Source organism: Musa acuminata, chromosome BXJ1-2 (assembly GCF_036884655.1).
Source record: "Musa acuminata AAA Group cultivar baxijiao chromosome BXJ1-2, Cavendish_Baxijiao_AAA, whole genome shotgun sequence".
Taxonomy (NCBI): domain Eukaryota; kingdom Viridiplantae; phylum Streptophyta; class Magnoliopsida; order Zingiberales; family Musaceae; genus Musa; species Musa acuminata.
The window spans coordinates 33,479,216-33,495,000 of NC_088328.1; the positions used below are offsets into that span (position 1 = coordinate 33,479,216).

A 15,785-nucleotide genomic window follows, 5' to 3' on the forward strand; every position below is an offset into this window, starting at 1 on the left:
ACTATCCAGAAACTCCATTCCTTCTATTTTTAATAAATTTAATAAATTCAGTGAGACACATTAAGCTACAATTTGAGTTCCAATAAAAAAATATATTTCATTTTTGCATTTGAATATTTGGCCCCATACATCATCTAGATGTATACATGATATATGCCACGCATGTGTGGACATACATGCACGCATGAAAAAAATGCGGATAGGTTGAATGTTACAATTTCTCTTTGACAAAGGAGAAGCTACGGGTTCGCTTCCCACTATCCACCCATGATGAAATAATGTATTCGGACACGATATGAAATAAAAACTAAAATTAAATTCAAACTAATGATGCTAACTACTATGGAACTACACAAAATATAGTCCCATTCCAAGGGTAGAAGTTGCATCTTGTAAGGCTTCTCTTACTCTATTCCCCATGTCTCAAGCTTCTTTATCCAAGATGAGCCTCAAGTTTAGTTTCAAGATTGTCAAATCCTTCACCATCTTCGTTTCTTCATCTTAACCAATGTGGAAACAAGTGAAAGACTCGAGGGAAGGAATCGACAGATGATTCGCCATATTAGACTTGTCATTAGCATGGATTATGATCCAATTGTCAAATCACATGAAACTTCTCAAACAAAAGCATCCGAAGTGAACACAAAATACAGCTAACACATCAGAAACCAAAAGCTCTAGTCAAGAGCGGGCAGCCAAAAAAAAAAAAAAAAAAACAAAAGATTAATGTTAAACTTGAAAAGAGGAAAGGAAGAGACATTAGGAACGGTAATGGAAGGTTGTGAGGAGACCCAAGCTAAGGAATTATTATCCAATGAAAATTAGATACGTAAGAAAAGATGAGAGCAGGGGAATCGAAGGATTAGATCAAAGAAGAGGTGTAGAAGAGGATTTCTCAGGAAGAGACCGACTGAATGAAGTATCTGAGAAATTAAAGACGGATGGAAGATACTTACGGATAAGAGAAAAGAAGAGATGAAAGAAGGAAATCACAAAGGGAGTTGGGATAATCAGAATGCAATGCATGACGCATTTGAGCTTTGATGGCATAAGAAAGTGTATCCATAAGAATATTTTAGAAGTCAAAAGGTAAAACCAGGATTAACTAATGCCTTAAAACAAAATTAATTTTTACACAAGGATTGTTTATTTGGTATACAATGCAATCTTAAAATGCACCATCAACAAATAACAACAATATCAATAAAAAGTGAATAACCCATAACTCAATCAAGCTAAAAATCATTATCACTGTATACAGTTTACAATTTACTGCCAGGTCAACAACAAAACAATATGGAGCCTCATTGCATTGAAAAGATCCATAGAGAAGTAGCACTGCTATACTAATATTTATATAAACAAAAATAATATTAGTGACAGACTACACTAGTGACAGGCTGTCAACAAAACCAACATTACTATCCATTTAATAATAATTTTTTGACAACCTATCAATTTCTAATAATTTCAAAATCATACCAGAATTTTTAATAACCAAAAAATCCACATAATTATTAAAGATAATACAATCATAGAGTCTATCATTTTGCCCGAAAGTTAATATTAAAATTGATACAATAACAAATTCCACATCATATCGAAAATAAAAAACTACATATCTTCTACATCCTATATGAATGATAGAAAAGATATTTTCACGACTTTATTCTTCAGCACTTTCTTCTACATTCTCTTATGCATCCTATATGTGGTCTCAATCACACAATTACATAAAGAAAAGTCGTTAGATTGATAATAAAAAAAATGGAACATGAGAACAATTCTACGCCTTCTTCAATATGATTACCATAAGCATCAAACATCTGACAATTTTAATTATTTAACCACACAATTTGAAGGGATAAGATAACCAAGAAAATTTCAAATTCAAAAGTAAATAAATCAAGACTAGATTGGAATTAATTGCTAAACATGAAACAATCTTTTACTGCTTCAAGTTTTGAAAAAACCAATTCAAAAGATACAAAATTGACATGTGTTACCTTAGGACATGTCTAATGAGAAATATGACACAATTAGTGACAATACCATCATTCCATGCAAGAATACATTCCCAATCTTCAGCTCAGCTGAACCAATTTTTGAACTCATTGTGCAATTGAAATTTTGCAGCCCTTAAGGATCTTTTTCATGCAGAGCGTATCAAAAACCACATCGTCCAAGGATGTCATACATATGCATGGAGAATCTGGTCTATATACAATATAGTTTGCAATCAGTGATTGGTGACAATTGAATGTTACCAAGATCCTTGGAGAAATTGGTCTATGTCCACTATAATATAAAATTATTGTTTTCCTACAAAGAGTTAAACAAAGGAAAAAAAAGCCCAAGAGCCATTTGACAAATAATTTTGTCAGCATGATCTGGAGTTAATGATAGTGGATATACTGCAGAGAACTAGGGAGATCCACTTATTGACAAGGTAGGTCCATCATATTCATGTTGAATCATTTCAGAATATATCAAAAATTGATAGAATCAGCCAGCTTGATATGAGAAACAAGGCCTGATTTTAATACATGGTTGACTTATGTCCTAGATTTTATCATTAAGATTATAAAACTAGTTGGGTAGGTAAAATAAGTTTCCAACCATCGATTGCTTATTCCTCCAATTTGGGTGTTTATCATGTGCTTGTACTCATATATAAGAAGATGGGACATGCACAAGGACATAACCAGCATGCATACTGCACAAGACAAACAACTTATAGCTACAAAGCAAAGCACATGTATCATTGTTCAACTTATCGCCACAACACAGAGCAACGAAAATGGGACATGCTGGAAAATATGAAAGTTTTACATAAGATTCTCTTCATGTATCATTGTTCAACTCTCACGGATCTCTTAGGTAAAAGGTTTCCAGAGATAGGAAAACAAAATTGCCAAAGTAGTTGAATCACCAAAGACTAATCATATTAAATTCTGCATATGGACACAAAAGCTCATGGAATTGCACAAACAGTTTTATATGAGCACATGAAACATTTGCATTTTTAATTAGCACACAAATCTAGCTTAGGACAATTACCTCTAATACAAGTTTTTCAATCACTTCTTATGGAATCAAATATTCTCCTTCCTCGAGAGAAGTTTGCAGCCTCACCGAAGATAAGGTACCTGGCATGACTGTCACAAATATCAAGTGAATATTCATGCACTAGATATAGTGTTTAAATAAACATGACAGCCTTTATAAAATTACTGAAAAGAAAAACCATTACACGGAATTTCAGCAGAGAAAAAGACCATCTTGTGAACATATCTCCAGCACAGCTTCATAACTTGGCTGAATCATGTCCATCTTGCTGCTTTCAATCAATATATCCTGCAATATTAATGCAATGGTAAATATCACGTATGGCACACACGAAACTGAATAAAATACAACGAAAATAGCATATGCTTTCTATAAACCTTTAATTCCAACAATAACTGATCAGATGAAAGGATCATTTTCATTGTGTCAACATGGAGAAGCATCAATTCTTCCACGTATTCTTATTGTTGCTTCAGGTATACTTGAAAATGGAATTCGATATGAGTATCGATAAAGACACAACAGAAAGATATGAAATATAGGAACCAACCTTCAGGAAAGACATGTCATGTTCATACTTGTCTGCCTGAAGGAAGAGAGACCATCCATGGCCTTTTACACACTAGACTGAATTAGGTCAAGAAACTTCAGGCAAAAGCAGATCCAGATCCATGAATACAGCAAAGCAGAGAGCAAAGAGTACTAACCTTTGTCTTAGCTCTTTAATCTTTGACAGGTATCATGTATCAAGGTGTTGTCATCTGCATATTAGCTGACATTATTGATACCAATCATGATAAAGAAATAAATTCTTCTGATGGTTATATTGCAGAGCATTCAAAACGATTAACCAAGTGCAAGGACGCTTCATATGTGATCAAGGATTCCTTGACCACTTGTTCATTATAAATCTCCAACTTCAAACTGTATTCTCTTTCCAGGTGTCTCTAGATGACATAGTAAGAGTTTTCCAGAAAACACAAAAAGGAAAAATTGCCTCTGTGTAAATTAAGGCCATTCAGAAGAGATCAAACTTTCTTACCAATGACACATTCAATGCAGAGAATCATGGACAACCTCCTCGAATTTATGAAACATGCTACAGATCAAAGAACGTGATATAGTTCAAACTTGTTCAACAAATCTTCTCCAAAGAAGGGAAAAGATAGAGTTAAAGCAACCTCAGTTTCTAGGTAACCATTTTCCACATATGCATTGATACACTTCAAGACTACTGACTAATCCTCTTGTGAGGAAATCATTCTCTTTTAATGCTAGTTATTACTGTATGAAAGAAGTTGACTTCTCAGAAAAACTAGAACTGCCATATCTAAGTGGTAAAACCTCATCTGGGTCTAAAACTGAACAGAGGAGAACTAGAAACAAAAGATGATTTTTTGCATCACTGAAATGGTTTGCCCTCTCAAGCAATCCTGAACTTTTGCTGTTGTTATCAGGAAAACAAAGAACCCCCAAACCTTGATCAGGATTTGTTCTTCATCAAGAATCTCTTCAGCTACTGCTTCCTGCTGGAAGCTAGCCTGCGGTAAGGAATACTTTTGTTGTCGAGTGATATATATATGTATGCAAGTTATAGAATTTACAGCAACAAACATGACAATATCTGATTTCCAAAGTCCTCACAAAAGCCACAGTCATCAATAAACAAAAAAAATCTTCTCAGAGCAATAGAAGAAGATCATTTCCTAGAGTTTAGGGATCATCCATGCTCTAACATTACCTATGACCTCAGCACTATTTAGAAGCAAAGGGGGGTGGCAACAACGATTGGGGTAGAGAGGGCTGAGGGCTGTCTTACGAAGATAGTGAACGGAGAAGATGAGATAGGGGGATTTGTTGAATCTTAGATTTTGATGATGAAACTGTTAGAACCCTTACAGATTCTAAACTTGGGGTTGATCTCTTTAGGGGATCGGCCTCCTTGGAACTCTATAGGGGTTCCTCCCTCTAAGTTGCTGCTCAAAGGCTGCAGAAAAGATTCATCTATTGCTTATCAAAAGAGGTGGAATACATGACTATTTATAGGGCTTCTAAACCCTAACTCCTAATAGGACTCTTACTTAAGACTCCTACTTCTAAACAACTCCTAATAGGACTCCTATTCAAAACTCCTACTTCTAACCAACTCCTAATAGGACTCCTACTCAAGACTCCTATTCCTTTACAACTCCCTATTCTTCTCTAAGAAATAACCTCCTAACCCTAGCCGGCCTCTTCACCTCTTTAATAGGGGTTGGCTTAGGTTGGTTTTACATGAATGTCCCTCTCAATTAGGACTCTCCTAGATAGAGTCCTAACAGACCCACCCTCTTCAAATCAGCCTTATCCTCGAGGCTGACGAACAATGAATTTTGGGAATTTAATCTTCAAGTCATCATAGTTCTCCCAAGTGACATCTTCTGTTAGTAGGTTTGCCCACTGTATTAGCAATTCAGTAGTGGATCGTCGTCGTCGAGTCACGATCCGTCAACCAATAATAGCACTTGGCTGAGTCTGAAGAACTCCTTGGGTAGTCATATTTGGTGGGTGGCTTTGGGCTGTCTCCAAGCACCTATTTACAACTTCCGTTTGGCCGTCGGTTTGTGGGTGATATGCCGTACTCCTTTTCAATTTAGCACCCTGTATATGGAATAACTTTGTCCAAAATCTGCTCGTGAAGATGCAAGTAGAATTTATCATAAGCACAATGTGTCCCTTATAGTGTAATTTTTTGAGTCCCAATTGTAATGAGCCATGGAGCATGGTGCTTCCTACAATTTTTTTATAATCTTACTAGTATCTGAATCTTCCTGCCATTCCATCTTAATATCCTCAAGGAAGTCGCTGGTCGGAAGTGAAACGGCCGAAACTTCAACTTGCTCGGGTAGCTTCGAAAGCGCATATGCAAGAACATTCTCTTTCCCTTTTTTGTAAGTTATTTCAAAATCAAATCCAAGAAGTTTTGTAACCCATATTTGCTGCTCAGGGGATGGTATCTTTCGCTCCAAAAAGTACTTGAGGCTTTAATGGTCGGTTTTATTTTGAAATCGTCGACCAATCAAGTAGGGTCTCCACCTCGTTGCTGCGCGCACAATGGCGAGCATCTCCTTATCATATGTTGACTTATTTTGATGGGAGGGAGATAATGCCTTGTTAGTGTATGCGAGTGGTCGACCATCTTGCATGAGAATGGCTCCAATTCTGACTCCAGATGCGTCGACCTCAATAATGAAGGGTCGGTTAAAATCTGGTAGTATTAGCACCGACGTCGTCGTCATGGTTGCCTTAAGTTTGTCGAAGGCAGCGGAGGCTCTGTCCGACCATTGAAAGACATCTTTTTTCAGTAAGGAAGTAAGTGATGCACTGATCTCGCCATAGTTTTTCACGAACTTGCAGTAGTAGCCTGTTAAACCCAGAAAGCCATGTAGCAATTTTACGTTCTTCGGGGTAGGCCAGTTTTGCATTGCTTCAATTTTGAAGGGGTCCACTGTCACACCTTCCTCTGATATGATATGCCCAAGATATTCCACCTTCTGTTGAAGAAAGCAAAAATTCGTAATGGTTGTTGTGTGTTCAAAAGGTGGTTTTTGATATGTCTTCTTCGCACACTTATATTTGATGATACCCGGATCAAAAGTCCAGCTTTGTAAAGTTTGTGCTCCCTTTCATCTAGTAATTCATTTGCTATTGGAATAAGGTATTTGTCATTGATGGTTATGCCATTGAGAGCTCAGTAATCAACGCATATTCGCCATGTTCCGTCCTTCTTGCGTACAAGTAGCACCGGTGAAGAATAGATGTTGCAACTTGGCCGAATAACTCATGTTTTGAGCATTTCTTTTACAATCCTTTCTATTTCATCCTTCTGGAGATATAGATATTGATATGACCGAGTATTTGCTGGAGGTTTGCCTGAAAGAATCATTATATAATGATCATGCCGACGGGTAAGAGGTAGGTTGTACGGTTCGTCAAATATATCTGAAAATTTAGTAAGCAAAGGAAGAAGGTTTGGATCTTCAAATTGTATTGGCTCTCTCTTAGTTTGCTGCTCATGTTGTATAAAAAATATGCTACATGCTTTATGCAAAAATTCTCAATTTGTTGTGTGCAAATCGTCGTTATGTCGCCCCCACATTTCCCGTTCAGTATCACCTGTTTCCCCTTACTGTAAAATTTCATAATTAGTTGCATAAAATTCCAAGAAATATCACATAATGTCGTCAACCATTTAATTATGAACATGGCCTTATGATCATCAGGAGGGAGAAGAAAGAAATATGTAATTATCTCTTGGTCCTACAGCAATAGTTTCTCCTGCGGGCGCCTACGATCATAATTCAAAATCCGTCCGTCGACGACCTTATCGTCAAACCTGCTGCAATTCTCAATAGGTAAGGCCATCTGGATAGTAACCTTACTGTTTATAAAGCTTTTAGAACTGCCTGTGTCGATGAGAACAGTGATCGGTTGTTGTTTGAGAAGGCCTCCAACTTTCATCGTTTCCGGGTTTGAGTAGCCGGCTAGTGCATGTACCGTAACTTCAGTCGGTTGTAGCTCTTCTTCCGCATCTTCTTCTTCATGTTCAAGGCTCTCTTCTGGATGTTCAATGACCTCTTCTTCTATTGGTTCACTCATAAGAAGTCTCCCTATGCTACAGCGATGCTTACGGCTCCACGGCTCGTCACAATGCCAACATAACCCCTTCGCATATCGCTCCCGAAGCTCTTCTCTTGTTAACCTCTTTGGTGTAGGGACTTGGTCGACAGTAGGGGGGCTGAGGGCTTCAATATTATTGGTTGAGGAGCGACCCTAGTCCTCCGAGCTTCATGATTTAATTGCTCCTCTTGATGTCGTGCAAAAGAGATGGCTGCCATAAGCGTATACGGTTGTTGCGCTTTAACTTCTCCTTGGATCTCTGGCTTCAAGCCCTCAATGAAGGTCCGCAATAGCTGTTTTTGAGACCAATCATGAGTTTGATTAGATAACCTTTCAAAACAGGTTTGGTACTCTTGAATGGTGGAGGTTTGTCGGATCTTTGCTAGTTGTCCGTCAATATTCTCGTAATCGGTTGGTCTGAAGCGGATCAGTAGTCCTTCTTTGAATTGTCGCCATGAAAGGACTCCATAAGTATGTTCAAACCAATCAAACCACTGTATAGCATCCCCTTCAAGATGTATAGCTGCAATTTTCACCATAAATGCATCCGCGGTTTTATAGTACCGAAAATATCGCTCCGCACGCGAGATCCAACCAATCGGGTCTCCTTCTTGCCATCTAAGGAAATCCACTCTCATGCATGGATAGTTGGGGTTGGTCATAGAGCTTCCCCTCTCTTGGAAGTCATATCTTTGGGCTTGATGCGATTGGGCAAAGCTCTCTCCTTGATGTGATTTCTTCGAGCTTAGTGGTCAGCCCAATCTGAGTTCGGTAAAGAGCGTCCGAATCTTATCCTCCATTCGTGCCTCGAAGGCTTCAAATTTAGCATTGATTACCTCATCAGATGCCATAGTATATGCCACCAAATCTGTGATGTTAAGATCTCTCTTTTGTTGTTGGGTTAAAGGCATGTATTGGCTGAGAGAGCTGATGGTCGAAAGGGTTGGTAGATCGGTGGATGTAGGCTACGGTTTAGGCTTATTTTGTGGCTAATTTAGGTGCAATTTGAGGGTGTGGTTTGGTGGAGTTTTAGGGCTGTAGATGAAAGTTTTGAATCTGTGGTAGATGGTAGCAAAGGTTTGATAAAAATCAGTGGAAGTTGTAGCAAGTATGTGTTGTCTTGTAAGAGTAGAATTGTCGTCGAAGAAACAACGATTTCTCGACGTAAATTCCACCAAAAACTTGAGAGAATTGAGGAGGGAATTGATAGCAAAATCACAGTTTATATGACAGCAAGGATATCTAATTTAATCAAGAAAATTTCGGTAGTATAACAACAAGGAAATTGGTGCAAGTTGCGATTGCAGAATTCTCGTCGAGAAATTTCAACGGGTTACGATAAAAATTTGCAGCAACACAAAATCGTTTTTAGAGATGAATTTCTTAATAGATCAATCATAGATGAAAGCCAAGATGATCTATGAAGTGTATAAGAAATTTCATTCAAAAAAGATTGCAAATAGATGGGTTAAGGCAAAAATATGCAGTTGAAATTTTCTGCAGCACAGATTTTTAAGTATAGCAGATTGGATGTAAAAGATCAGTAGGTTATATTGAGAATTTTTTGATGAAACGAAAGGGAAATCCACTATTAGGAAGTGTCAAAGCTATCATAAAAATTTCGTAGAGATTTGAATAGAAACAACGTAGTATCAAGATCAAACAAACAGTGCTATATGGCTGAAATTTTATAGTGCAGATTTTCAAGTATAGCAGATTAGACGTAAAATATCAATGGTTTATATTGAGAATTTTTTGACAAAACCAAAGGAAAATCTGCTGTTAGGAAGTGTCAAAGATGTCATAAAAATTTTGAAGAGATTTGGATAGAAAAAACACAGTAGCAAGATCAAAAAGACGGTGCAATACGGTTGGAATTCTGCAATGTATCTTTCGTCGTAGAGATGAAAACTTTATGACGAAAAGTTTATGCAGCAATATAGGAATATTTTTTTTGGGATTTTCAAATAAGGATAACTAAATTGCAGCAGCAGTAAGGTAGAAAACCAGAATTTGTTGCAATTTACGGGGAGATCAAAGGATGATCAGTAGTGGTGGAGATGATGGTGGAATTTGGCAACGAACTCTTAAGCAATTGTGGGAATTGCTTTGGGCGGTTGTGGAGAGTTGATGCATGGCTATGGAAGGGCAGCGAGACGCCAAGAACGCTGCTCTGATACCACTAGACCCATGCGATGGTACCGCTTGGGCCACGCAAGGACATCACACTGTGATTGGTCTTCTATATATCACAAATGGTATTGGTGTCACACAAGGACGTCCAAGGTTTTCTTAGCCTTGACGTAGCCTCATGCTCAAGACCACACAATACTTGCTATAGTCCAAGGTAGTGATCGACATAGGTTGACATAGTCCCTACACTATTTCATCTATTTGGACAAACTCATGAAAGAGATCTTGCTTTTTCATTTGTTCATATACATGCTGCTTCAAGTTTTTCATAATAGGCTGAATTCTTGCGAAAAATCGAGGGCTTTCTGGTTGAGTTAGATTGATACTAGAAATTTCAACCAAATATCATTATTTCATCAGGTTTAGAATGTCTTTAAAAAATATAGTTAGATCACTTCTTAAATTTCTAGTAAATACAAGAATGAGTAACAAACGACGCCTTTAAACATTCTTGTCATCATAACACTTTATCGAGGATGATCCCTTTCCCCTGCTTCGTGTTGCTTCCTCTTATGATCCATGGCTTCTCAGGGCCATGTGAAGCCCATAGACCTCAACACTCAGTGTGTGCTTCGTTCTCCCACTATGACATGTAAGAAGCATCATACACACATTAGAGAAGGCAAAGCCTTTCATTTAGCAAAATGTTTAGATTGGTAAAGTAGCTCACAGTCACAAAGTCCCCACGACCGTCATAGCATTTGTACTGCCATCCAAAGCCTCTCTTCAACATCTCCTCTAGCATTTGTAGACTCACAGAGTATTAAAAGGTAGCCTACAACAAATTTAGAAAAATAATAGACAAAATTCAGAAAGGAGAATATAAATTATGGATACGAAGTTAAAATAGCAGCAAATTTTGTACATAATTAAACATGAGTGAAGTTCTAATAGAACATTGTTGATAACAGAGCTGGCTTAATGCATATTGTAAAAAAAGATGCCACCTCCTTCCACGATGATATTGATGCTAAAAAATACCAGAGCTCATCCTTGTCATTTGATCCTACATTAGAACCAAAAGAGGAGGATCTTTTAATTCAATCCAAATTTCATAGCTATAAACCTTTGTAAACTTTTATTTCAAGCTTTTGATTAAGGCACAAACCAACAACTATGTAACATCAAACCAATATATATTTTTGGGAATTTTTAGGCCATCTGCAGCTGCTTTAAAGCCAGCTAAACTGTTCTAAACTTTGATCTTATTATACATTTAAATCAAAAAAATCTTGAAAATTAATAGATGAAACAATTATTATTTCGTCAAATTATTGTTATCCCAATCATAAATATAAATTGACCATCAATGAAAAGCCCCGTAATTGTTGTCTATATTAAGAAGTCAATCTTGTGTAGACTATGTTATCTTCTGGCTTAAACATAATTATATTAAATATCATTTGTCTAGCCTTTTTGACCTTTTAATAAAAAAAATTATACTGGGTGACCACAGACATCATAAACCTAAAAGGATGGATACCAAGAACATAATGAAATAAAAAAAAAGAGGAAAAGAAATTATACCATATTCTAAACAGGAGATTATCTTACTGGCCCTACTACACTATATAACTTTCCTTTCCTCCAGAAAGCATGAGTGAAAGAGAAATTAGCAATTAGGCAAAAATTTTATAACAAAATGCAAGCACGTGAGAAATTAAAATTGATGGTGCTTTTCAACATCAATTGCCGAGACCGCAGACAACAAAACAATCATCAAAATCAATCAAGATCTAGAGATAAGGTTCTAAGAAACTCTTATAGGGCTCAATGAATGTGAACTTCAGATTTTATATTAAATAAAAAATTAAATAATTCCACATATTGACAATGTCAACAACGATGACATAGAAAAATGCTAAATCCTTAAAGATGGGAAAATCCCATCTCCTTCCTTGTTCAAGAGAAATAAGGCCTTGTTGATTCATCCAACAACTACTTTTCCATAGATTTTCCGAGATACAAAGGTGATGACAAACATCCTTTATCTTGAGGAAGGGCAGAAAAGGGACAAATGAAACGATAATGAGAATGTCTAAGGATTGAGCAAATGAGGCTCAAGAAGGTAGTTGTGGGGAATTGGGAGGAGGCGAGTGGAGGGAGCCATGGAGAGCAATGGAGACGAAGGGATTTGTCACATTAACATGAAGGGTTTATCTTATTAACATCATGATTTGGTACAAAATATAAATATTACTAAAATATATGAATAATAACCAGGCCACTTTGGCGATAGTTAATGACTAGCCCATTACCGTGTAGAGCTAGGCCATTACTACTCACAATAGGCCCATTATTGTTCATTAATGGGAAAAAAGTAATACTAATTGAAAAACTAGAAAAAAATAATCATCATAAGTACAGCAATGCAAGAGAAATTTTTTAAGTATTATTAAAATTATATACAAAATTATTTAAATATTAATAAAATAAAATATTAATTCGAAAAATTAAAAATTTCAACATTACAAGATGGATTCCCACTTTTTTGGCACAAAAATAAAATTTAACAAAATAAATGCTAGCTTAATTATTAAACTTACAATGAAAAGGGAAATACAAAAAGTTCAAGAAAGATTGAAAACTGAGAGGGAAAAATAGGGTAATTCAGAATTTGATAATTTTAGGGTTTAGGGGAAAATATAAATGTTAGACTCATGAATGCATATTCGTCAAGCCATCCAAAAGTCTTATATAAGATGACGTATTGACATGTATACAAGACAGATGTAACAGAATTAGTAATGAAAATGCATAATGGAAAGAAAATGCAAATCAATTATATAGCTTCTATTACTTAAAAAGAGATTACTAAAATAATTTCATGTGATACAAACCTAAGTATAACATGCCATAAAAAAAAAAGAAAGGAGACAAAACTAAATTGCACAAGAATATTCACTCAAGCATTAGAACTACGAAAGTCCAATAAGCTTCAATCAAAACAATGCTTACCTGAATAAATATCATATTCAATTACTGGCTGTGGTCGGTGCTTGCCTTGGCTTGCCATATAGAACTTCCCACACTCACTAAGCTGATCATAATATTACAAACAGATTAGCTGGATTTATCAAACACTAATGAATAAACTTTCTCAGCCACTTATCGGCAACCAATCCAATTATCTCTTCTTCATCCATAAGAAGCACAAACAGCACGATCATAGCATCACACTATGACCAAATAATCTACTACACCTCAGGTTCCTTTATCAACGCAATTATGCCATTGACAGAAGGTTTCCTCGCCAATGGGCAGAAATCAATCATGTGGCAAAGGAACACTCCATGTCCCAAAGAACCAACCTACTAACTCTTCTCCTCTGGATCATTAGATCAAGAATCTGTGATCAAACAGCAATGATAGGGCTGGAAGAAAGACAAAGCATCACCGGCCTAATGAGAGAAAAAAGCCTCCTCGTCAATTGCCATCTTCATTGCAAGCTAGGCAGCAGCATAGCTTGCTATGAAAATCTGTGACCAAAAGAATCTATTCAAAAGAATCTTTGAACCGACACTTCTCTGCACCAAGGATCAAGAATTTGCGAAAGAATGACTATCATAGGATAGGAAACAAGCAAAAGCATGAGATCACCATCGATGCAACTACAGAAAAACCTCCTAGTTGATCGCCACCTTCGTTTTTAGCCTCTACCAAGGAATCTAAGCTGATGATGGTGTCTACGGCTAGGTTTCCACCATCGTCGAGGAAGGGGCGGTCATGAAATAGACCAAAAGAATCTTTCCCAAAGAATCCCTGTACCGAACCATCTTTGGACCAAGGATCAAGAACTTACGACGGAACGATGACAATAGGATGGAAGCAAGCAAAAGCATGCCATCGTCATCGAAGACCGATGCAACGAGAGAAAACCCACCTCCGCCTCGTCCATGAAAAGTAGCCTGTCGCCACCATCGAGTAAGTGGTTGGGCAGCCACGAAAATTGACCAAACGAATCTTTCCTAAAGAATCCTCGTATTGACCCTTAATGCTTGCTCGTGGTTCATATAGAGAAGAATATCCCTTGCCATCAACCACATTAAAATATGTCATCTCTAGACAACAAGAGAAGGGAACAGTAGCTTTCAAGAGATTCCTTGCTGCCATATATAATCTGAAGAATGAAAGATGAGCCGTGTTCAAGCATGGAAAGTTGATTCTGCAAAATAGGTACCACAGCTAATTCCTCAGCTGTCACGGTCACTGTCTCCAAGTTCTAATTTTCTGAAACTTACTAAGAGACCCTGAGCTTTTTGAACAAATTCAGAGATACCAATGTGGTCAAAGTCTTCAATACCAGGTACTACATATGTGACTTGTTGGAGCTTTATTAAGCAAATCACTCTATTCTTCTTTAAAAATTAAATAATAAACTAAATTTGGTACCTCAGAATCAGTAATATCAAATATAACATAGAGTAGTCATAGGAGATATAAAAGATAAACAAAGACCTAGAGATCTATTTAGCAGCAGAAATGGTTCATAGGAATCTGATCACAAACCATCCAATTTTTCTTCCCATCAGGCTTTTGGACAACTGGTAGCAATGTTTTTTGGTAATCATTCATAAACTCGAGTAATAATCCTGTAAGTTTTCTTCTCCAATTGAGCATCAAATAACTCCCTACTGCTTGGTAATCCCACTCTGGAAAGATAACAAACATAAAAAATACCAAATATTTAAGCTAATGAACAAATAAAGAAATGCCAACTTCAACAAAAGTAAAATAATGTCCTACTGGTTTCATAAAACAAATTAACCTTTGAGAAAAATTCAATGATCCTCGCCTTATATCTGGGATGTAACAAGTCACTGAAGGTCTACTTGTGCATCCTTACCAATCAGTCTACATTGCACAGGGCAACATGCAGCTCATGCCATTACATGCAACTAGAATGTACTAATGTAACCAAGGACTTGTATGGTAAAAAACTCATAAATGGGGGCAATCCCTTAATACAAATGACTTTAAAATTGAGATTAATCTTAATACAAGGTGAAGATTGCCCTTAGTACAAGGGCAATCTTCACATGCCTTTAGCATTCACAGATCAGAGGCAATGGCTTTAAAATTGAGATCATCATCCGTACCTTTTCTAGAGGAGTGAATGATACAATGTCATTTTAATGTTTGAGATATACCCTACTATTGAACATAAAGATGCTTGATAGCCTCTATTTCGGTGCAAGCAGTCACTTCATCAATGTTATGACAAGAGATGCATGTACACACTGTACGTTCTCATTTGAACTGAAAGCTAGGTGATAAACAGTATGACCTTTCTATGTTGCACCACCAATATCTCAAATAAAACATGGGTCAAAGATGTCAGATGCGCCAATGAGTAAAAGACGGTCAATTTAAGGATTCAGAAAAAGAAACATAAATCTCAGTTAAAATAAGATAATTCCTTTAATATACAAACTTTCTATGGTTTTAGTTCTGTTAAAAAGAACTATGAGCTACCACAGGGACTTCAAACTTATTATTTATTGACCAAATTATCAATAAGCAATACTACACTAAATTATTTATTCACCAAAAGAGAAGATTATCCAATAGCCCTACTACACTATATAACTTTCCTTTCCTCCAGAAAACACGAGCAATAAAAAGAAGAAGAAATCAGACATATTTTATAAAAAAATACAAACATGTGAGAAGTTAAAATTGATGGTGTCAAAAAGATGATCAGCAAACCCATTAACTAACATTCCACCAGGAATCAGAGAATATAAAAAATAACCTACTCTCAAGATTAAAAACACCAATTGCCAAGATCGCATACAATAACCTACAATATCGAGATTTTCCACATCAGTAACCTACTCTATCGGGGGTGGGGGCGACGGTTG

The 15,785-nt window shown here is 36.6% G+C and overlaps 1 protein-coding gene across 19 annotated transcripts in view; it reads right to left on the reverse strand.

Annotated features, from left to right (window-relative positions):
• Positions 1–1,897: 1,897 nt before the first annotated feature.
• The window catches only part of LOC103976614 (uncharacterized), a 16,110-nt gene continuing 2,222 nt past the window's right edge, over positions 1,898–15,785 (reverse strand). For 4 of the 19 annotated variants that reach the window (XR_010486517.1, XR_010486523.1, XR_010486520.1 and 1 more), the window contains 7 exons: positions 14,431–14,573; positions 12,880–12,961; positions 10,592–10,696; positions 3,777–10,504; positions 3,620–3,696; positions 3,254–3,357; positions 1,898–3,158 (listed from right to left, as the gene is read on the reverse strand). Coding sequence is in view for 8 of the 19 variants with exons in the window: in XM_065106966.1 (XP_064963038.1) it covers positions 10,614–10,696; positions 12,880–12,961; positions 14,431–14,573 (308 nt within the window). In the remaining 11 variants the exon portion in view is untranslated. The other 15 variants (XR_010486514.1, XM_065107010.1, XM_065107000.1 and 12 more) reach the window with 15 other exon arrangements.